The 24,124-nt window shown below is 34.5% G+C and overlaps 2 protein-coding genes across 5 annotated transcripts; both read right to left on the bottom strand.

Moving 5' to 3' along the window:
* Window positions 1-187: 187 nt before the first annotated feature.
* LOC142552789 (histone-lysine N-methyltransferase ATXR7-like) lies at window positions 188-10,505 on the bottom strand. Its single transcript, XM_075662618.1, is given in 17 exon segments — window positions 188-1,300; window positions 1,640-1,739; window positions 1,819-1,951; window positions 2,656-2,699; window positions 3,935-4,086; window positions 4,188-4,241; window positions 4,700-4,780; window positions 5,712-5,785; window positions 5,788-5,833; window positions 5,910-6,402; window positions 6,405-6,892; window positions 7,019-7,330; window positions 7,420-7,743; window positions 7,824-8,147; window positions 9,245-9,361; window positions 9,504-10,162; window positions 10,258-10,505. Coding segments are annotated over 13 exon segments (3,117 nt in total). The 5' UTR covers window positions 10,134-10,162; window positions 10,258-10,505; the 3' UTR covers window positions 188-1,300; window positions 1,640-1,739; window positions 1,819-1,951; window positions 2,656-2,677.
* Window positions 10,506-12,996: 2,491 nt separating this feature from the next.
* LOC142552787 (chaperone protein dnaJ 10-like) lies at window positions 12,997-21,882 on the bottom strand. 4 transcript variants are annotated; one of them, XM_075662612.1, is made up of 12 exons: window positions 21,566-21,873; window positions 20,329-20,522; window positions 19,656-19,715; window positions 19,171-19,253; window positions 18,900-19,059; window positions 17,525-17,654; window positions 15,921-16,079; window positions 15,267-15,445; window positions 15,106-15,186; window positions 14,852-15,007; window positions 13,338-13,458; window positions 12,997-13,262 (listed from the first exon to the last, which is right to left on the bottom strand). In XM_075662612.1, the coding sequence occupies exons 2-11, from the start codon at window positions 20,416-20,418 to the stop codon at window positions 13,366-13,368; spliced, it is 1,191 nt and encodes a 396-aa protein (XP_075518727.1). In that variant the 5' UTR covers window positions 20,419-20,522; window positions 21,566-21,873; the 3' UTR covers window positions 12,997-13,262; window positions 13,338-13,365. The 4 variants fall into 4 exon arrangements, with proteins under 4 accessions (XP_075518727.1, XP_075518728.1, XP_075518731.1 ...); XM_075662613.1 differs by having other exon boundaries at window positions 13,366-13,458; XM_075662616.1 differs by lacking the exon at window positions 20,329-20,522 and having other exon boundaries at window positions 12,997-13,458; window positions 21,566-21,677; window positions 21,763-21,882.
* Between the last annotated feature and the right edge of the window lie 2,242 nt (window positions 21,883-24,124).

The following is a 24,124-nucleotide window of genomic DNA, read 5'->3' as shown; positions in this document are numbered from 1 at the left end:
TTATTTGGTTTTGCTTTAGTAACTAGGGTCATTTTGATATATAGAAACTAGTGTCTTGCATGGCTACCTTCATTTTGCGAATTATATTTTCATTAGAGGAAGTGGATAGATGTGCTAGTCACCTCGAGTAAACCAACTTTCCGTCTCTGTTTCAGTCAATTATACAAATGACATGTTTTTTTAAAAAAAATTAATTTAGTGACTGGTGTCTTGGCAATAAAGCACAAGATCTAGCTGAGACGACATGGTACGTAGCATGGTAGAAAACACATACCAGAAGGCCCCGACATAAATCCACTAAGCATTTTCCATGTAAACTCACTATTTGCTTCTTCCTGCGCAATATGAAGTGAAAAACAAAGAAATAATTGGGATTTGCATAATTTTCCATCTAAGCTTTACAAAAAATTGCTGACCAGTCTTTATGTTATAGACTAGCGTAAGAACAAACAGTTAAACAGCAGATCATTTTGAGTTCTTAAATAATAAGAAAATTTTGATACCAGTTGACATCACATTGCGAGCGTTTCATGTTCCCCTACCGACCTAATATCAGAAATAGTGCATTTGTCATTTTTAAAGCATTTATTGCTGAAAAACAAAATTTTATGATGAACATGAGCAAACTTGAATATATCCACATTACAAAATGGGACGTCTTACATAGAAACTCATGCTCAACAGTTGTATGATACATTGTATGGTGAAATGAATGGAGTAGATCGAGTCAAATCTCCTGTAAAAATTCATATCATGCCGTTTGCTACATTGATTTTCACCGCATAACCTATCCGTTAAATGGATGTTGGCCATGTATCATACATAGAAGTTCTCAAAACAATTTAGGTGAGAATATGACACATGGTATGAGCCCAATAATACAATAACCCGAGTAGCAAGCAGATGAACAAGTATTTAATTCATTGTTAGATTTCAAATTACAAAAAATGCTCGTCCTTTTCCTACATCTTGTGATATGAAAAAGCATCACTACTTCTACAAACTGTCCAGTACGGTAGCAAATTATTAAGTTTTAATCAACATATGAACATTTTTAAAAGTTGATGGTATTTTTGTACATATAACTGAATTTTCCAAAATTTGTCCCAAAAGCAGCAAAGAAAGACAACTTATTTCAGTTCTTGAGAGGAGAAACTCATCTGCAACTGAGATATCACCAAGAGCATGGGCAAGGATGTGGTATTATCATCATTGACCGAGCCCCTAGAATAATGTAAGGGACATCCAAGGCGACAATAATACAGTTTCGAAGTCACAAAAGTTTGATGCAGTCCATAGCCTGAAAAAGTGTTCAAGTGAAATCAACATAATCCCATCCAGGAGATTTACCATTATCTGGAATAACAGTAAAATACTGTAATTCAGAAGCATATTAAAAATCCACTTGATACAGAGTGAATATTTTAGGGGAAAAATAAGGCATGCATGGGAATGCCAGATGCATGTAGGAATTGTCAGGAACATGACCATATGTGCAAAAAATTTCCCAATGAACACCAATTGGTTACCAACAGTGAATAAAGTGGAGAAGAAAATGGAAAAAATCTCATATCAGTGTCACAAGCACCCAAAAAAAGTAGAAGGAAACTAATGAGTAAACATTGCAACTGTCATATACCTTCCTTCATTTGAATATTCATTAGCAGTGCACAAAATAATGGCAGGGACGGGATCAACCATTTTCGGGTGGAGTATGCCACATCGAATCATTCAGCGAGCTATTCAAAATCAAGATACTTCATTGAATGAACTACGAAACTAATGTATATGGATGAAGTAAAGAAACTGTTCGCGTACATAGAGCAGCTCCTTAAAAATTCACATCAAACCGAAACAGTATGCAAATTGCAAAGCATCAATTTCAAGTATTGTGCTATCGCCGACGAACCTAAAAACTCAAAACTGCCCTGCCTTCCACCGCAGCATCAACCTAGATGAGCCAGATAGAAAAGCCAAGACCGAAGGAAGTGAGATAACTAAACCACGATCAAAGCATTTGGCCTCTAGGAGACAAATAGTTTTTATATCAAATATCCAAAAAGAACCCAGTAGGAAAAAGACAATCTCCAGTTTTTTTTCCAATTTTCAGTCTCTGAAAATCTTCTACTCTCACTATCTCGACTACAACGATACTAATCAATTTCATTGGAGCTGTCATAAGAGGACTATATTATATCTTGCACAACGGATTTTATCAGCAAACAAGCCAAATTGTACATGCATGGTTAATGCTAAAACAAGCACGTCGATATTGCTTCAAGTATAGTAAGTAAGATTGTTGAGATAGAACATGGTCAGGGTTGAAATTCGTTCTTGGTCGACATTTATGTTTCAGATTTCACATCAAAGATCCATGAAAATGGTAAAAACAAGTTTCAATGAAATGGATAACAGAGATTACCATGACAACAGCTGTCACAGATGAGAAGTCTAGTAGAGAATTAATCAAAGATGCATGAAAGTGGCAAAAAAAGTTTCAATGAAACGGATAACAGAGATTACCATGAAAACAGTTGTCACAAATAGGAAGTCAAGTAGAGAATTATTCATTTCGGTTTGCCTATCGGAATAAGGAAAGCAAGGACAATTAAATTTAAAATAATAATCTAATTAAAAATATGCGAGAGAATCTACCAGCAGACGGACTTGTCCAGCTTCAGTTCAGTGAACCACGGCACCTAAAACAAGTTGGCAACATAATGAAAACCAGAAAATCGCTGACAATATATGATCAAAACAAAAAAGCGAGAAGAAAATAATCATAAAAAGAGCAACGCCTGGGAGTAGGCTAAACGCTTGATGTCCACATCTGTGAGACATCAATTGACAAAAAACATTGAAATACGGCATAACGTAATTACATTAAAAATATCATAATTAGGTTTAAGAATTTGCGTGTTTGTATATGTGTGTGTATAGGTTCAGGTACACACATTCTTCTGGCGATTTACCTGAACCTTGTAATTTATTTATTTATCAGGCCTTATTGACAAAGAAAACTAACCAAAACAAAATGGGAAAAGACTAGTTCATAACATCTAGTTTATTACAGGTATTGATCCACTAAGAAACTGTAACTGCATACAAGTTCGAAATAAAGAGGTTGTAATCCGAAAGAACCCTATAAGTTATGAGCCAGATAGAAAATATGTCACAGTTAGAGAAAGATACTGCCACCCACGAACAGCTAAATTTACAATGATTCATTCTAACTTGCAAGGATGTGAAACAAGAAAATTCAGGCAATCGAAGTTATCTCAATTTTATCCTCAACTAACTAATATTAATAGCTGCTATTATTCTGCTTATTTAAGAGTCACTTTGAGTGCATCAGTATAACAAGTTTCAACCAACTTCTTTGCCCCCCAACAGAACCCGTGAGAATTCCAAAGTACAGTAGACATAGAAGTCATTCACAGAATAATATATCTACTAAGTGCAAAGAAGCTGAAAATACAATTTCTGAACCAAATACAAAGAAAGAACGATTGACAGGGGTAAAGATAGAAAAACTCAAACTTTCATTATCCTCTAAAGATGCAAAATTCTATATCACCAGAAAAATAAATCAAGAAATTGATAACGAATTGCACTCATTTTTTTTAGGCAACAAAAGAAAATCATTCAGAAGCTTTTAAAAAAGAGGCATCACAAAACCACTACAATCATCTAGAAATCCATTCCTAAATATTGTCATTGAATATCACAAAACCCCAGATCAGAAGCAAAATGTCAAATGTTAAAAGGTAATTCAGTTTATGGTTCATGAAGACACTCTACACAAACTTTAGCGCTGGCCCATCATGTAAATCTCCACTAAGTTTTTGAGAAAAATGAGACCCTTTAGAGTCCAATATGCAACCGGTCAGTAATCCAACCTCAAATTAATATTTATAACTAGGCTAGGCTGTACCTCTTGGAACCACAGTTACAAGGAATCTTTTTCTCCTCAAGTGGAAACTTGTAATTGTAAGTGAGTTCTTCACCTGCAGCAATATGCCTCTTTGCATATATGAATATCTTTTTCTGACCCTCAACACTTATGACCTTTGTGTAGCAATTAGGCTGCATTCAAATTCATGCCATGGTAATCTCCTATTTTAGAATCACTATGATAAACAAATCACACCATCCCACATAGCAATAACCTTTCCTCCCGTGCTCACCTCACAAGAATGATTTATAAATCTAGCTATCCCTCCACGCTTTGTAGCATCAACCTGCCCAAAACCGGAAAAAAATGCAGACCAATCAATGCATAAAGTTGTACCTTTCTTTCAACTATATTCTTGTCAGAACTAGGAGAAGGTATATAAAACCATCTTAGCTTTTGTCAAGATGGGGATGGGCATGATATCGATGCCAAAATAGAAAAGGCACATTGCCTCCGATGAAGGAGCCAATTGAGAGGATAAATAGCCATAATCACCGAAACAAATCAACGAAAGAGATACAAGAGAAGCGCATACAAGAGAAGCGCAGAAGTGCAAAAAAAATTAATGAGAACCTAGTGAAAATATGATCAAAAAGATGATTCAACTGAAAGCAAATACTAGGCATAACATTGAGGAATGGCAGATTGTCATATGTAATAAGATGTAGGCTTTGCACAATGCCTAATTTTTTCTAGAAACACATAAAAAATTTACTGATTGAGTAGATTCAAATATTCTCATACCACGCAACCATCATCTAATCTGAAAAGATAGCTGCTTCCAATTCCCATCTTCTCGTACAGGCACTCCCGTATATCAGATATCTACAAGGTTGAAATAAAATGTTTTAAGTTAACAAACAGACTTAAATTAGAATGACATTGGTAGTTTATACTAAAATAAAAATTGGAAATGGAATCAGAAAAAGGTATATTGATAACTTAGAAACCATTAGTTCGGGTAGTGGGTGAAAAATGTTAAGTTACCTTTTCATAGAGTGTGGATCTGTATAAAAAAATAGAACTTCTCCTGGTACAGAAGTTCAAAGAAAGTGTGTTTACTATTCTATCATAAAATAGTTTCTCTCTTAATCTGGAAAGCTTAGGTTAGGACTTCCAAATCCATGGGAAAGACCAAACTCACCAGATGGCAGTTATGAGAGAGGTGAATAACCACAGATAGTGAATGTGCCAGGATTCTAAAAATGTGTGTGCCACAAAAACTTTCAGAATGAGAAACATCTGCAAGTTTCTTTAGCTTTAGTAACTTCACCACAAATGCATATACAACAGCTCCCTCTACCAGACAAGGAAGCCAAAATTTCTGCAGTTAATATGTCCAAAAATCCTACCCCTATACTTTAAAAAGTAGCATTTGTGTTTTAAATTACCATTTCCATTTAATTATATGAGATGGCAATGTCTCCTATACGGCTATACCATAACGAAAACGAAAAAGAAAAAGAAAATACAAATTTGACACATTAGAATCTTCATCAAAGCAATAATCCGATCAAACAATAAATCCAAATGAATATGCCATCTTTTATAGCTACTGATTACCTAAGGCTTTTACTTTTATTCATATGAATGGAATGCAATACGGAGTTTAGGATTTTTTCACACTTTCTGGGAACTTATGAAAAAAGCAAAAAACAATATTATTGGAACAGAAGGATACAAATTGACTTTGCATATTTCATGCAAAAAGTCCTTCACATAAACATGAAGTGCAGAATGGAATTTGAACGCTTACATGAGACCGAATGAGTTCTCCAACATATTCTATAACAAAGTCCTCTGCTTCGATTGACTCCAATGCAACAAGACCCAGTCGTGTATCCTGCTTCTTTGGAAACGCGAGCGTTCAATCCTTCCCTGGCCCAAAAAGATTTATTAAAATACAAATTAGAAAAGATCCAGCAAATGTCAAGATGATCCATCCCCTGAATACCTTCAACTGTGTCATTTTCAACAGATCAGCACCTTCCGCAGCAGCAAGAAGATTGCGCAGCTTGGTCCTGTTTGTTCTTGCCGAAAGTCCTTTAACACTAGCTGAATGAGATCCATTACAATCAGAATTAATATAATGGGAATGAGTATGACTATCCCTGATACGAGCTCTTTCAGAGGGACTAGTGCTCAAAGCCCATTTACGCCATTCCCAGCCATCAATAGATGACCGAGCACAACCATCAGACTGGGGAGAAGATTTTGCTGCCTCAGAGTTACTTATATTGATCTTTCGTGCATCTATATGTTTGCATACTTCTCGCTTAGCATCTCCATTTTCTAGTTTCTGGACTTTTCTTGATCGAGAATCTGGTGCTTCATCATCCAATTGTGAAACTACCTTAGGATAGCTTGATTCACGTCTCCTTGAAGAGAGCCACATCGTTATTTCTTTCTCAATGATGTCTTTAACATATAATTGTTTCAACCCACTCATCTGCTCATCATCAACAACACCTGGAGAGCGGTTTTCCAAGTCTGCTCATATTTTTCGAATGATGGTGCTTGACAAATTTGAGACAAAGTTGAAGGTTCTGTGAATTTTTCCAATAGTGGTGGCCATAGTCCATCAACTTCAATATTACAAGCATCATTTACATGCACGGGCAAGTTCTGAAATGCCTCCCAGGAGAATTGTGATGAAGAACAATGTTCCATAGTTTCCTCATATAAAAATGGCCGAAGTCCATCTACTTCAACGTTATTTCTGTCATCTAAATGCGCTGGTAATTTCTGAAATGCGTTTTTTGAAGAATTATCCATAGACCCTTCAGGACAGTGAAAAGCATCCTGACACAACTGTGCTTCTGCAGATTGACAAGTATATCCAAAATCATCTGATGGTGACAACTTTGCAACATAAAGAGCTTTCGAAGAATCAAATCCACTTGATTGGTCGGGCACAATGGCAGACTCTAAAGTGACCTGCAAAGACTAGGGATTGTATCAAACAAATGATAATATGTTTGGCCAAAAAAATCAAGATACTTAAGCCCAAAGCATTTTCCCAAGAGCAAAGGGAATTAGTGAAGGGCAGCTTCTCACCAATACCTCTTGGACATGCCTCTTTTGTGGAGAATCAACCACTTTCTGCACTTCCTCATCAACCACTTCTCCGAAGTAATGAGACAAAGACAACTTTGCAGACGAATGAAGATCATTCAGTACATATTCCAGAATCAACTTCATGTCATCATAAGATGTCCCAGAGCTTACAGGAAGTGCTTTAGAAGAGATTTCTTTCTTGTGCAAAGACAAACAAACAGATTGCATCTGTGCTTGCATGTGCATTCTCATTCTCACTGGTTCAAAACCTGGGGGACAATCTGCATCGCAGCTAGATGAATCTTGTTTGTGCATTAGCTGTCAAGCCATGAAATGAACTTCATAATTTATCCACCACATAAAAAAGAAAAAACTCAATAAAAAGTTAAACAATAAGATTCACGTACATATTCAGTTGGTATATTTTCGATATTCTCAGAATACTTGTATCGGATGCCATGTTTAGGAGGGGGAAAAGGTTTTATCTTTCTCCATGCAGATGAATACCCGGAAACAGGATCACAAAATATGGCCTTCCACATTTCTTGCATACAAGTATCATATAGCGTCCTAGAAAGTGTCGAACACGCAGCCCGAAAGTTCTCAAGACTTCCAATGCATTTAACTCTAGGAGATTTCACTATTTCACCGCAACTTTCAATGATGGTGCTGCTTAATCCTTCTTCATCCCCAACAGCAACGAAGTCCTTACTCTTGTGAAACTTTTTGAACTGTCACATAAAACAATAAAGCCACATTAATACACTTCAAGTAGCAAAATCATATATTTTTAAAACATTGATTATCCTACCATTCTGCCATCTGAGCATAAAGATCTGGCTAATTGAATGACTGGTTCAGCCTTAAGATCCTTCTGAATTTTCTGGGTGGCAAGATACTCAGAAATTATGCACCCAACAATCTCATCAAGTACTACTTTATGGGCAGTTTTCATGATTCCAAGGTAAAGCTGAGAACAAACTTCTTCAGAAATCATAGATATCAAGCTCGATACCGTTTCAGGCACTTGAACATTGGCATCACACAAAGAGACAACTCCATGTCCAGCCATTCTCCAAATATATAAGAGTGATTCCAAAGGCAAAGGTCTATACCTGTTATCAACATGATATATCTGTCCAAAATCACCACAGCGCAGCAATAAGGAATGATTCAACATAAAAGAGTCATTTAACTGAAAAAATAAATTATCAACTAACAGCAATTCTTAATTCATACAACTCAAATGCCAATAGGCACTACAAAATCATGTTGCGATTCTTAAAAATTAAAAAATATTCCACAACCAAAATGGAGGTGTCCATTTGTTTGAGATTGGGTTTGGGATCTCTTGCAGAAACTGGTTGGAGAAGCAAGATTAAAGAAAAACTGTATACTAATTATTTAAAGGACGAAAACCTGTTCATGAGCAACCTAGGTTTAATGCCTTGACACACAGCCTATTTTCAGTACAAGTGTACAACATATAAACAAGGTCAATTGAACATAGAAGTCTCTTGAGCTTCTGAGATAACTTAGTCAAAGCTGTAGAGAAAGGTTATAACCACTATCTTCCTTTTCCTTTTGTTTCTGTTACGAAATAATCGTAGCAGCAGTAGTTGTAATATAACAGTAATAGTCGGACCAATAATGAACATGCAACAAAGCATTAAAATGATAACAAGGTATCATTTTTTTCTAGATAATATATTACTAATTTGTCCCCGAACTATGCAAGGAACTGAAGGAGAAAAGATAATGTATAAACAAACAAAAGCATGTCTTTGAGAAAATAAGACTTAGTTAATAATATATTCATGGAATCACAATCCATGCGAAGCCTTCGGATAAGTAGAAGTTATCCAAAATATGATGTTGGTAAGGAGAGTCACCAGGCTGGTTTCTCACACTGAATCAGCCAGCATAAACTCAAATAAAAAAACTTATTTACATGTTACATCACTAAAACAAATGCTGGTTCCGATTTCAGTAAGTCAACTAAATAATCTCGGAGACTAGATATGCCTGAAAAAAGATTAAAAATTCCATGTTCTGGGCAAGCCAACTGGATCCGATGCAAAATAAAATAATCTCTATAATAATGCTGGAGAATTGACCAAGTTCTTTATACAAAAATATCACACAGAAAACTTTGTAAATGGCTAATCTCAGACAAAGGCATGAGTTCATCAATGTTGCGCAAAAAGAAATTCATGATTGCTTATAACTTACCAATGCGGAATTGTCGATATATCCATAGTGACACCAGGAGTAGAGTTCAGTGAGAGAGTATGGCCAATGCTTTCTCCTCTCCGCGTCTTCAAAAATCCAACAAGATTCATCTCCTGGCTGCAATTTCAAACAGCATGATGATCACATTACAAGAACATGCATAGCACCAAAAATAGTTGAAGTAATTGTCTAAGAAGTAAAAAAAACTTTCAAGGTTTTAAGAAAAACTTTAGTTGAGAGTAGTGTGAATCTGTCCCACCAGTTGTAGATTTGCAATGATTTCAGTGTTCTCGGGTATATGAATTTGATGATTGTTGCCATGGTCATCGAGTGTGGACTCTTTCAACTGAGGAGTAGCTAAATTAAAGTAAACAAAGCCGGTGGCGACATGGTCAGAAAATTGTTTGAAGTACTTAAGAGGCACAGGATTGTTAACATTTCCGTTTAGTATGGGATAAACAGGTAAATCTTCCGGCAAGAAACCAGTACGTAACCCATCATAGAGCTGCTGCTGAATGTATGGGCCACATAACTGACCATTTTGATTAAGTTACATCCATTCAGTCGCATGAAGGGGTGACGCATTGGCAGAATTCCCAATGTCAAGATTTGAGGTCCCACATATATTGCCAGATAGTGAATCATTGATGTCACTCCCATTAAACTCACAGCTCGTCGAAGCTCCGACTTGATTATCACAGTCACGCCCAGACGAAGAAACATTAAATAGAGAGGGACTACAGAAGGAATCATCATCCACACTTTCTATGCCATCTTCCGAGGTTGATAGCTCAATCCTTGTCCCAGAGGTAAACAAAGAAGATCCATACTCATGGAAATAGCTTTCCCTCGCGCTACTATTGGGAAGGATTACAACTGAAGATACCATCACCAATATCAATGCAAAGCCCCGCAAATCTGTTCACAGCAGAAAACAATTTGTTTTCTTTCATTCACTAAATTACAGAACTAAATGGAAAAAATTCAACAGGAAGAGATCAATCCACAAACACCTAATGGTCAAGGAAGGAATAATCGACCTGGCGGAACCGTGGTTATCGAAAATAACGGCTCCGCTTAATTTCTGCCTCGCTTCAGCGATTAGATCAGTCGCCGCCGTGCTATGGGATCGCCTTCTCTTACATCCGCTTGAAGATCACATTATCTCGTCTTGGGGATAATCGGTGAAGGTTTCAACCTCACCTGTGGTGAATAGTGGATTTTACCAAGACCACAGGTGTTTAATAAATTGCACCTGCGTGTAAATCGAAGCTCCTATTGCGGGATTCCGGGCCTGGTTTTTATTGGGTTCTTTAAGCTGCGGGCTGGACTGTCAAAATGGCTTTGGATCTAGGGCCAATCATCGAACTTTAAATATAGATCCAATCGAAAACAAAACCAGTGAACCAATAAAAAAAAACCCAAACGATCATTTCCTATTAAAAAATTATTGCAGTATTAATCTATACTATTTTATCTATATTTCTATACTATTTTATTAAGTTTGAGACATTTAGAATAACTAATTTTAGTATCATGGTCTGTTTTAATAATTATATATATTAATAAAATGTTAAAATTTTAATGTAAGTTATATGTAGTTCAGTGGATAAAGTCATTGTTTCTTGATGTTTAGATTATTAGGTTATAAGTTCAATTCTTTGAGGTCATTTTATTTTTCAATATATTTTTTAATTTATATATCAAAATTACAGTGTAGTCTCTCGCTATTTTTTGTAATTGTATTTTGATCTTCATTTAAATATAAATCAAATAAATTATAAAAAATATTATACAAGCACGCAACGCGTGTGTCGGTGCACTAGTTAATATAATGATATCATAATTAGTAATGTAATAATTAATAATTATTAGGAATGTCCATATTTTGTTTAACATGAAGGAGCTGAAGGCCTCGACAGATGTTACCTTACATTGATGCATTTATATTATTATTATTATTAATCATTGTACTCACTAAAACACGAATAACTATATTTCATTCAGCGAATGCATATTTTGTGAATAAATAATATTATCGAAAATATTCTAAAAATATGTTATTTATGATACATACTGTGAGTTTTGATAACTTTTTACCCAATATTAATAATTTAATCAATAATATTGTTAAATGATTTCTACACAAACTTTTTTACAAATCTGTATAATAATCTATTAAAAGTGATATATATATATATATAATATATAATGAAAGCAACTAAAAAGTTGCATGCTGTGTGAATAAATCACGAGGTGTCGTCAAACCCAAAATTTAGAAGATAATAGCTTGTAAGGCATCTTCAACACATAAATCTATTTTGGTGCAGTTTCTGCACCAAATATAACATTCATCTCCAACCCATTTACTTCAAATCTTACCCTAAAAAGTATATATCAGAACATTCTTTTTGTTTACTATTTATTTATAAATTTAACAATATAATTATAATTAATGTTAACATTAATATTAATTATATATTTACGAGAGTTAAAAATTATATATTTACGAGAATTAATTCTGATAATTAATGTTAACATTGGTTTTTCTGATATTTTATAAATTTAACAATATAATTATAATTAATGTTAACATTAGTATTAATTATATATTTACGAGAGTTAATTCCTATAATTAATGTTAACATTGGTTTTTCTGATATTTTATCAATTATATATTTACGAGAGTTAAAATGTCAAAAATAAAATAAAAAACTAGAAATATTTTTATAAATTTTCTAATATAATTATAATTAATTTTTTTGTGTTTTAATTTTTATTATGAATTATATTTTATATCAACACGATTTAATTTTACTCATCAATTATATAATATTATTATAAAAAATATTTAATACATATTTATATTAATTAAAAAAATAAAAAATTAAAAAAAATAAAAAAAAGCCCAAACCCAGCGCCAAAATGATTGGCGCAGAGGAGGGAGGCTGCGCCATTTTGGACCGTTGGAGGCCAAAACCATGTGCTATATAGCGCAGGGTTGGAGTCAGTGTTCTAAAAAGCGGTCGACGGTAGCGGACGGTTACCTACCGCCTAGCGTCTAGGCGACTAGGCGGGGCCTAGGCGGTTGTTTAGACGGTTTTTTTTAAAGCTTAAATTCATTAAGTGGTTCATGAGTATTATGTTTGTATACGAAATATATATTATTATAAAATTTAAAATTATAATAATAAATATATATTAATAAATTTTTATATATGAATCATCCATATCAGTTTACTACTTTACTACAACCGTTGTACAATGAAAATTAAATTTGTTCAACATTTTTTCCAACATAATATATTGATATTAAACCTAAACAATCTAATTCTTCTAGTTCATCTCCATATTTTTCCAATACTTCTTCTGTATCGGATTCAAACTCAAAATCCATGGCTTCTTCCTCCTCTTCATCCGATACAAATTCTTCTTCGTGAAGTTCCCTTACATCTTCAACATTTGTCTTAACATCTTTATCTCCACCATCAACAATCCATCCTTGTGTCATAGTTGCTTCTTCATAATTTGTTTTTTTAAGTGTAAACCGCCTAGGCGGATTTTTAATTGTAAAATCGCCTAGGCGACTTTCGCGCCAGGCGGCGCCTAGGCGGCCGATTAATATGGCGACGCCTAGAAGTTTCGACTAGCCTAAAATCGGGGCGGCTTTGGACCGCCCAACGCCTAGGCGCCGCCTAGGCGGTCCTAGGCGGGAATTTTTAGAACACTGGTTGGAGTTGCTCTAAAGCCACTAAAACAAAAGATATCAAAACCTTGCAAATTTCTGTTCACCAGAGCCCGTTTCTCCTCTTGTGATCGATCACATAACAGAAAAACATCCATTACATTATTGTACAATAAAGTGAAAGTTTCAAGTAAAATTCAACAATCAAGAATTCAACCAAGGCTGTGCCAGCATATGACCATTTTTACAGCAAAACTCATTTCTTCAATTTTGGACAAATCGCATAAAACATAGAACTTCGACGAAATGGAGTGCCTTTAAATTATATAAGACCTATACATACGATACAACCACAATCAAGAAATGATACAAGAATTTAAATACATACCAACATCCACTGTCACTCACATTCTTGGATATTGTAAACTACACGTACTTATGGTTGTCTGTGAACACCCGGTGGTGCAGATGGAACAGGGAAGTTGCTGTGATCAGCTCCAGTAAATTGGGGAGCCCCCACATATGGGCTCTGAAAAGTTCGGAATTGAAGTTAATAGCCGAATGGGAATTAATAAGTATTACATATAAAGCAAAATAAAATACTTATAAGCAAATAAATTAGTACTTCGATTATTTCATGCAAATAAACTTGGTGCAAACTCGATCACACAATGCTGTCTGTGTGTAAAATGTTAGCAAATGTTTTTCAATCTAATAACCATTCCACCAATCTTGTTCAAAACCCAGCACACCAAGATTTATAAACTTTTAACCAGCAGAGGATATTTTGTGAAAACAAAACACACTAAATTTAGGCCTGCTGCTGCATCGATTGGGATGAATTTTAGAATATTTGATTGAGGTTTCCAGATATTTAATTTATTTAAGGAAGTTCCTAGTAAGTTCCTGTAAAGTAGAGAATGAGCCATCTACTTGTACAACAACTGCACAACACATTTCAACAAATTTAAATATTATCGATTTTTTATTTCCAGAAAACAAAAATCTTGTAGGAATTGCAAAATTAAGTCCTTGTGAATCTTAGAATGAGTTTGGATGGAGACAAATTAATTTCGTGTGAGACATCATGTCAATGATTAAATATTCTGTTACTATTTATCTTCTCATTATTTATCCTTTTTATTGAAATTTTAGGATAATTTGTTTCGATTATCATTAAAATATTAAACTAATTTTGAATTTTTTTAAAGAGTACGGTGAGTGACCAGGTTCATATGTAAACTTAATCAATTACATTACAAACATATAAATAAAATAATTGTATGCAGCTACATGAGAATCATAATACATGCATATAAAATTTTAAAAATGACACATAAATGTAATCATACTCGGAAAACAATTGCATGCAAGGGGGTACGTGAAAGTCGACATATGCGTTAAATTTGACAGCAAAATCATATTTGAATTGTAGATGCACAAGGGGTAGTTTAGCTTCTATAGAACTAGGTATGCGTGAAGGTACCAAGTAAATACGATCGTACATTTGTTACTTTTCATACACCACAAAATGTTCTATGTTTATTACTACCACCCACCACCCATGTTCTAGATAAATTATTACACTAGAATGGATTTTGAACGTATACACCAAGTCTGCACCTCCAAAGACATCGAAGCACTAGTTAGTTGAGAGCAAAGTAGAATAGATTTAAAATTATGATATCTCTAATGGATGCAAATACATCAATAACGAGGCATGTAAACGTGAATTTTTATAATCCAACAGCGTTGATCGTTGTAATCTAGAAAAGTAGAAAGTGTTTACTCACTCAAAATTAATTTTAGTGTGTGTTCAATGTAAATTACCCAATCATTAGAATCGTCAGAATGACCAGCTCAACAGAAAATCTTCATAAAGGGAAGAGGTGGTAAAAAGGGAGAGAAAGGGAAGGCCGCACCTGGTATGCAGATGCATTGTGTGACACTTCTTCGTTATTTGAAGCTGATGTGTTCCAAGAAGCAGTATTAGTATTTGGTTCTCTACCTCCCAAGTTGTGAAGTGGATCGCTGCTTGGCATGCTTACATTCTCATTTCCATTACTTGACTTCACCCTCTGAAGAACCAAAAAAACTCAATTCATATACATCTCGCATAATTAACACAGGCCCAAGTGGAAATTGACAATGCTTCAGATTTCAGGGAATCTCTTACTTGGAAAATTTTTCCGAGGGTTTTTAAGCCCTTTGCTCGCAGTCGGAGCTCCTCTTTCTTTGCACTGCTATCTTGCAGAACCTAAGGAGCATATACATGAATTACAATCATCAAGTTGAAATACAAAATTGTTGCAAAAAAGGTGCTACTCCAAAACAAACCATCTGACAAACGCGTGAGACGGTGGCCTCAATATCAGCCACATTGAGCTTCCAGAGGGAGTCAATCATTAGCTTCTTGTGTGATTGCATGTATTCCTCAATTTCCTCCTCTGTGTAATTTCCTTCAGCACTGAGATGTCGTTTCATATCTTCTTGTAGTTGAATCAAAGCAATTGCACCTAAGGATGAGTATTATGTCAGAAATGAAGGAAAGCGATGATAAGCCTCATGGAAAGAACTGATGCACACACAGAAGTTCCTCCCAAGATGACGTAGCACAAGTTTAATGACTTTTCTATCCATATTACAAGGTTCCTATTAAATTACCTAATAGCATATAGAATAATGTTAGAACTAGAAACCTAAATACACTGTCTTCTTGGGCTCAAACAACATACAAGATTTTGAAAAACAGTTTCTTAAATGTAATTTCACAACTTGCTCACTGGTTGGCCATTCTTAATTCATATGCCTTTGCGCAATAAATTATTGAAAATAAGAGAATCGTTCTTGGTTCAATTAAAAATATTTTAAAAACCAAAAACAAAAAATTTCCCGAAAAGCCTCGAGCAACAGAATTTAAGGTGCCAACTTGGAAGAGTATATCTGATCCACAGATATATTCGGGAAAACATGCAGCGAAACTAGACTAACCTGTTGCAGCAGTTACTTGGGATTTGATGAAGTGACCTTTATTTCTGAACCACTCAGCAATAAATGGCACACCCAAGTAGATTACCTTCTTCCCAAGTTCTTTCGCAGACTGTCTTGCATAGATATAGCCGATCGTACTCAGCATATCCACACCATAAGCTGTGATAGGACATTTCACCAGATAAGAATAGATTTGCTACAAATGAATTAATAGACTGATAGATGAACAGCTAATTAAGAAAGGTGAATGTGATTGGTAGCAGATTATAATGGAAAAGTAAAATCCATATCCCCGTTCCATGTAAGCAACTTGACCAGGAACAGAACCACACCAACCAATTTTACCCCAAGTAACATACCTCAGATGTTTATGAATTTATATACACATAAAACATTATATGTTATCAGATAGATGAATCAATATTGTCGATTCTTGATGAATCAATATTGTCAATTCCTCAAAAAATTTATTCAGATGAGAGTAACTTCAGCTTTAAAAAGTTTACCAAAACACCTCTTTTCACGCATAGAAAGAGATCAAGTAGCTTATCTCCACATATTGACTAAGCTAATGGGGATAAAGTAACTTATCCCCATTACAAGTAAGCCAATAGACTCAGAACAAAACCACGCCAACCATATGTCTACCTCGAATGACATACCTTGGATGTTTATAAATTTATTTACACATAAAGCGTTGGTAGCCATGTGGGCTGGCAAATCGACTACTTTGCTTAAAAAAGATCTTACAAAATGCTTCTTGCACAGATAGAAATCAAGTAGCATATCTCTACATATTAAAAGGAGTTCTGTCTTCCACTCAATCCATTTCATTTGTACTCATTATATATTAAGAAGCACATTTTTTTTCAATGTTGTGCACACCATGATCTAAACAAGCTGCGAGCACACCTCGGGGCTAGTTTCTTCGACACTAAAGGCATTCTAAAAGATATTGTAATTTTAGAATTAAGAATCTTGTATTTATAATAAATTGTTACATATGTGAATAATGTAATTGCTATCACCAAGCAACATAGCTTCTAACACTTAGTTTTATTGGCCATCATAAATCATAAATCATAAATTTTAAAAAGAATCACTATTTCAAAACAAAAAATAAGCACCAGTTTCTTAAATATGCGTACTTCGTAACTTTTTGGGCATCCACAAAAATCACAGCTGCATTTGGTGGTACATTTGCAAACTCAGTTAAATTCAATATGTATTTGGTTTCTCTTGAACGGGGCTAGGGGGAGGACACAGTCTACTGTATTACATTTGGTCTTTGGCAAAATACAGAATACAAAAAAAAAATTAATAAGAAACGATATTTATTAATAATCTAATAAAAGTTAATTACAATCAGTAGACTAGTGAATCACTTTCAACAGAAACTTCATAATATCAACAGAATACAAAATTTCTTTACCTCAAAATTAAAAACGAAATAGTTTCTCAAAAATTACAGAAGCTATTGAGAGAGAATAAAAATAAGTAGTGCTGAAAACAATACTGTGGTTTTGCTATTGGTCTGAATGACAAAGCCGTGAGATAACGTGTTCTACAGAAAATATCATGAGAATGAGCTGATGATGCATTACCAGCATTAGAAAGCCTTGTCACTTCCGCCTCAGCATGACGAACAAAGTCTTCTTTATTGCCTTGGACATAAAGATTGAGCCGATCTTTAAGTATGCCAACAAGCTTCTCTTCCCTTTCCTTCTGAACCGTCTAAAATTACAAGGAAAAAAGCCCTTAGCATACAGAAAAGCTATACCATTAAAATTCTAATGTGAAGGGTAAAACATCATACTTATTTCAACTTTCTGATGGTCAAGCACTGACTAATGATGCATACACATATAAAAGTGACCACTTCACATTTCGAAGGCTGGAAATCAAGATATGATGAAAAAAAAGGTATATGGATTTGGAACCATTTCGCAAATTGCTTTGCCTCAGTATGCTTCAAACAAAAGTATTTGTTCGCATTCTGCAGATATGAAAATTCCTTCTGGATAGTAATTCATTACGTATATCTGTGCCTTCCTGCCTGTGCCTAATGCAGGTTTCTTTGGCTAGAGAAAATGAGAAATACAACTTTAAGCAAACGATCAAAGCAAAGCCACAAGCGGGAAGACTGAAGTTGAAAAACATGGTTGTATAAGGATAACCCTGCCATAGCAGCAGCTGGTGATGTGCTTGGGAGAAACTGTGGACATCTAATGGTTGCTTATGAGGTCACTGGTTGGCATGCATGGTTTAGATATGCCTTGTGAACATTGTGCATGTTATGTCAAAGTAACAATAATTTTGCTTCGAACTGTGTACCCTTGTTGTCGGGGAGGTAAAATTTTTAAAATAAAAAACTACTGATTCTTGTGGTGGCATTCTGTGGGAAGGAAACAAAGTCACCCGCTGCATGGGTGGTGATAACATGAAAGATAAACCCTCAGTCAATTCGGAGTGTGATAAGCCGAATTTGACCCTTGGGACGTTCATTCATAAGGATCAACTTGGACTGACTTCCTTTCATTTAAGGCATTACACATTGGAATAGTTTTGTTTTCCATTATCATTCTATGTGCGCTTTTTTCTTTTCAGAGGCTTCTGCTTTTTTCTTTGTATTCCAATTGCATTTTGGTATTATAAAATTATAAGCACTTTTCTTTTAATACCGGGGGGTATTCTGACAGTATAGCACTCGCAATGCTATATTGCTACATTTCAGGTCAGACGATTAAATTTTTCAGATCAAGAAGATCCAAATTTCATATCGATTCATAGTGGTCGTACAAAAGTTGGGAATAATCAATTTCCAGGTCTTGATTTAACCCTTGGCCCTTCCAATCCCACCTTCTCATGGTCATCCTTCTAGAATACATACTAGTGTTAAAATTGTGACAATAAATGAAGATGGGCACACACATGAAGCCAAAATATACACTACAAAGTAGGAAATATCAGAGATTATACCTGCATCTTGTCTTGCAATTTTTTGGCATCAAATTCTTCACCTTCTGCGAAAACGTCCAAGGAAGCCATAGAAGCCATGGCAAGCTGGCCAATATATTCCTCAAAAAGCTCACTTCCAAAAAGCATGGCAAAGATCGCTGCAGGATCAATAATTGCTTCTCTGAAAGAAATTCACAATGAAAAGCATTACTAAAATTGGGTTTTAAATAGTAATCGCTATAACAGAAACTCGTAATTATGAAAAGGCTAAAGACAATCCAAATTTAAGTACGCTGAAATTCCTGATTTCCCATGAGCATCATAAGCTTCTCTCTGCTTTGGATCACTCAGCACCTGGTAAGCCTCGCCCAGAATCTAGTATAAAGAAAAATATATTGAACCTGATAAGGCAAAAACCAATAACCACTATCACTACATATCGAACACATAATCTTAAATAGGTAACACTTGTTCACTGCTCTTTCATCTCCTATTAAATTTTATCATTTGTTTATGACAAATTTATTGAAAACCATTTGTTGTTATATACATGTTGAACAAAAGAACTCGATTAATACATAAATCATATTGCTTTACGTATTGCATATTCATTTGACGACATGGTACAGTTAACTGGCGATCAACATTTCACATCTCACAAGTTAGATCATTCCAACATTGCCGCCAAATGCTATGGAGATATTTTTAACAATGGACTAAGTCATAGAGCCTACACCCTTCTGACACACAAAAGCAACATAAATTATAAGAAGGCACCTGAAAGTTTTGTGCCGCCAAGGGATCATTCGGGTTTTTATCTGGATGAACCTGTCTAGCCTGCAACATTCCAAGCCAACCACCAATTGAAAAGGGTTTAAAATGGCACTGGTATATTAACACATGAATTGCAGCGTAACAAAAGGATGTCCCAAATCCTGAATTTTTTTAAAAAAATAATTCCAAAATAGCAAAGCAAGAAGATTATACAGAAAGCTACCAAATTAAGCATTCAAATGTATACAATATACATTAAGAACAGACCATGATATAAGATTAAATTGTTCTAAAAAAAACTTCTCTACCAAACCCATTTCTCAAGTCTCATGCTATAACTCCACGTAGATCAAAGAATATGATCTTTTCTCGTGTTAGAAACCCATCTATTATAAAAACAAAGGGAGTGACTAAATAGAACTCCAAATTAAAAGATTTCTCCGGCTAATATGTTAGCTTCTTCTCCTGCCTTCGGTGAATATGAAAGATAAGCCCAGCAAATTCACTTCAAAAACCATTTCAAGCTCCAATCATATAGATTAAACTTGCAAATAGCACAGATGGAATATAACCTATGAGCTAAGTCAAGGCATGCAACTTAGTGAAGCAAACTAAAGCAGATACATCAAGCCATCATATTCTAGATATGGATTTACGAGAAAGATCAGAACATTACCTTCAAAACAAAAAGTCTACCTCTGTGGCACATTACACCTAAACTCGCATGCTTCATGGCCATTGCATGTACTTCTTGGCCAGAGTACATCCACAGCTAAACAGTTGCGTTTTTGTCCTAATATGCACCTAAACACAAGTGTTGTGCCTCGTTTTGCCTTGAGTCTCAATGTGAACTCCGTGGATTCTTAGTAACTAAGTCCAAAATCCATATGACAACATTAAAAGTTGAGCAAAGGAAGATAGACTCAATGTTTGCACCTTTTTCTCATCCCTTGAGACCATTCTTAGTACATTAATTTTGATTTCTATTCACTTTCTTCCTTCCTACTAATAAACCATCAAAGAATAAATCATACATATTAGTACGAATGTAAGAAAGTAGTTGTGCTAGTGAAGATGGAGTCGAGGATACACTTGTTCTCTCTTTCGTCCTTTTGATTAACAAGAGTGAAACATTTTCTTCGTTCTCATATTAACTCGAAAACTATGCATGGTGATTAAAGCTTGAAGTTCAACATATAGCAAACCAATTAACCAAGCATAATGTCCTATTTCCTCGGCAACATCACACGAATCTTATTGTTCAAGCTAATTCATCGAGTTAAGTGTTATTCACCGAATTCATATAAACAAAACCCCACAAAACCCCCATTGATCGCAACAAAAGCATTTTGGGGTCCATCGAACAAGGCAAATAGCTTAACGTGAAGAATGACTAATAATAGAGAAGAGTTGTAACTTCTTGATGTTCTAACGAAGAATGGAAGAAAAAAATTCAAATTCACTTTTACAAAGCAGCAGCTAAGCCATAAATCTGTGGTGATTTAAGATGGTACTGTCATATCCCTTGGAAGATGAGCTCCTGGCTTTAACAATTTAGCAAGAACTTTATTTTTGTAGTTTTAATATTGAACAATAGGCTGATCTCGTGAAGATTTTTAGGCTTGAACCAACTTTCGAAATTAAAGAGACAGTTTGCATATCAAACAGACACCTGATAGACCGAAAATGTTCAAGATTTAAGTAACCATGAAAAGGATCGTACGCAACTGATAAGGATAAAGAATAAAAAATCACGTCAAATTCCAACCAAAGTTTCATCAGTCCCACGTTAGGCAAACCATCCAGCATGTGATTTATGATAATTGACAACGATAAAGAAAACCTAGCCGAAACCGAGAAAACATGTTTTAAAAAAAATAAGCAATAAATCCCAGCTTTGGAATCATCCGCACCTTAACATAATACGCTTTCTTTATCTGTGCCTCGGTTGCGGAGGGGCTCACACCCAGCACATCATAGTACTCCGTCTCCTTCACCATCGATCTGGAACAATTTCTTCTTACCCTGATTACACTTTATTGATTGAGGAGCAGACCGGATCGACTACGATGCGACGAGTTTTACGCACAATAATTCGGAAGAACTGTACCAAAATACAGGATCGATTCGATAATTGGCCACGGGATGATATTGGTATTTTCAGCCCCGTTCCTTTGACTAGCCCGGCCTCGTCAGCTCTTCCTAGTTACTTCTTTCCGCGTATGAGATTATATATATATCATAAATAAATATATATAATCAAAATCCAAATAATTTTTTTGTGCTATATATCTATATTTATTGTCCGAGATAAAAAAATTAAACCATAGATAACAAATTGAACAATAATAAACTTTATTAACAAAATTAAAAACACAATATATTGAATTTACAAAAATATTTATTAGCCAAAAAAATTAACACCAACTCTAAAATTTTCAACTTATATTTTTTTATCACTTCCTCAACTGGTATCTCGGATCTATGTAGAGATTATAATGGGCTATAATTCGCCCTGGCTCTTGAGTTTTGTGTGTGTGTGTGTATATATATATATATATAGGGTTATGATGGGCTATAATTCACCCTAGCTCTTGAGTTTTGTGTGTGTGTGTATATATATAATCTAGCTCATCATAATTTTTGAGTTTTGTGTGAATATATATATATAAGGCTTAATGGTCATACCAATGGTGATGAATATGTGACATAATGGTCGGCCTTGATATGGATATATGTTGTTGGACTTTGAAATATATATACATGGTAGTGGATTTATTACTTAATTTTGTATACATGATTAATTTTTTTGAAATATTATATCGATATTAATTGACCCAAATCGACTCGATTTTTTAAAAAAATAATAGTTTGACTTCAATATTAATCATACCATGTATATGTATTATATTATTGTTAAAATTCTATCAAAAATCCCTAAAAAAGCTACTTAAAAAATATTTTTGAACTTTGTATTTTTAATTAAATATATACATTATGATATGTTTAATTTATTATCAATTTTAATATTTATACATTAATTTTATTTATGTATTTCCACTAAAAGTTTACAATTTGTATCTAATTCAGTTTATTCGGATACAAAATAGTGGATCTGTTCTTAATCGATACCAATTCCAAATGGATAATTGGTCGGATATGAGTACTAAATATGGGATCCACGTGGGTGCAAATAACAATTCCAAATGGATATTGGGTTGGAAATTGAGTATTAAATCTCGTGTCCGTATGGATATAGTCAGATACCGATAAAAATTAAGTTACCGTTGAAATGTTAAAGTTGATAACCATATACATTATTATCTCGTGGTCAGTTATTGTATAGATCATTATTTTTGGTACAATTATTCATAATTATTGTGTGTACAAAATCTAATACAAATACTAAGAGAGTACAAGATTTAGTACTCATATGCAACCAAATGCACATTTTAGCATACACATACCTGACTCAAAAGGGTTGCGTAGAGTACATAAACTTGTTATATTTAGATTCGTTGTTATAACTGATGTCAACCCCATATCATCATCATCACTCTAAAAAAGTAAAATTATATGTTAAAAGCATATTAAACTAAATTTTGACAGAAATTTATTATTAAAAGTTTAAATAATGTTACATCCATAGTTTCATATGCATACATTTCTTTTTATTTGGTATTTGTATGTCACATATATGTTTTGAATATACAATATTAACCATAGACTGATAAATAAAAAAAAGACTTGTAAAAAAACACTAACGAGATATTAAATAATACCCAACTCATTGTTAAAAACAAAAAAAAAACAATAATCACCGTGGTTTATATTAAATAATGTTTTAGTTGGAAACTGTTAAAGGAAGAAGATACTCTTCCATGGAAGCGGTTAAGCTCATCACCAGAGACAAAGACAAAAGAATGAAGGAGGAAAAATGGCTTCCAATCAATTCGAGAAGATTACAGAGTCAAGCTATTTATATCATTTACTGAGTCAAACTAATGGTCCTATCTAATGACGTGTACATATATTTAACATCCCCCCTCAAGGTTGTAGTATGTTGAGTAATGCAAGCTTGGAAATCAGAAAATGATGCTGATCAGAAGCCAAAGCCTTGGTGAAGATATCTGCTGGTTGCAACTTTGTGGGAATATGAGCAGTGCGAACAACATTGTTACGCAGTTTTTCTCGAATGAAGTGACAATCAATTTCTATATGCTTCGTTCGTTCGTGAAACATTGGATTTGCAGCAAGATGAAGAGCAGAAATATTATCACAAAACAGTGGAGTAGCCCGATCAATAGGTAGTCCCATGTCAATGAGAAGACCTCGAAGCCAAATAATTTCACATACAGTGGTTGCCATTGAACGATACTCAGCTTCAGTGGAAGAACGAGAAACGGTATTTTGTTTCTTAGTTTTCCACGAGATAGTAGAAGAACCAAGTTGAATGACATATCCAGTTGTAG

The sequence above is a fragment of the Primulina tabacum genome, chromosome 8 (assembly GCF_025594145.1).
Source record: "Primulina tabacum isolate GXHZ01 chromosome 8, ASM2559414v2, whole genome shotgun sequence".
NCBI classification, from domain to species: Eukaryota; Viridiplantae; Streptophyta; class Magnoliopsida; order Lamiales; family Gesneriaceae; genus Primulina; species Primulina tabacum.
This window is presented reverse-complemented; position numbering and strand designations above follow the sequence as displayed.

Coding starts and splice junctions, on each gene's coding strand:
- LOC142552787 (XM_075662612.1), bottom strand. CDS start 20,418: ATGTACTCTGGCCAAGAAGTACATGCAATGGCCATGAAGCATGCGAGT. Junction 19,716..20,328: donor GTAGACTTTTTGTTTTGAAG/GTAATGTTCTGA, acceptor GGAATGTTGCAG/GCTAGACAGGTTCATCCAGA. Junction 15,446..15,920: donor CCAAGTAACTGCTGCAACAG/GTTAGTCTAGTT, acceptor ACTCATCCTTAG/GTGCAATTGCTTTGATTCAA.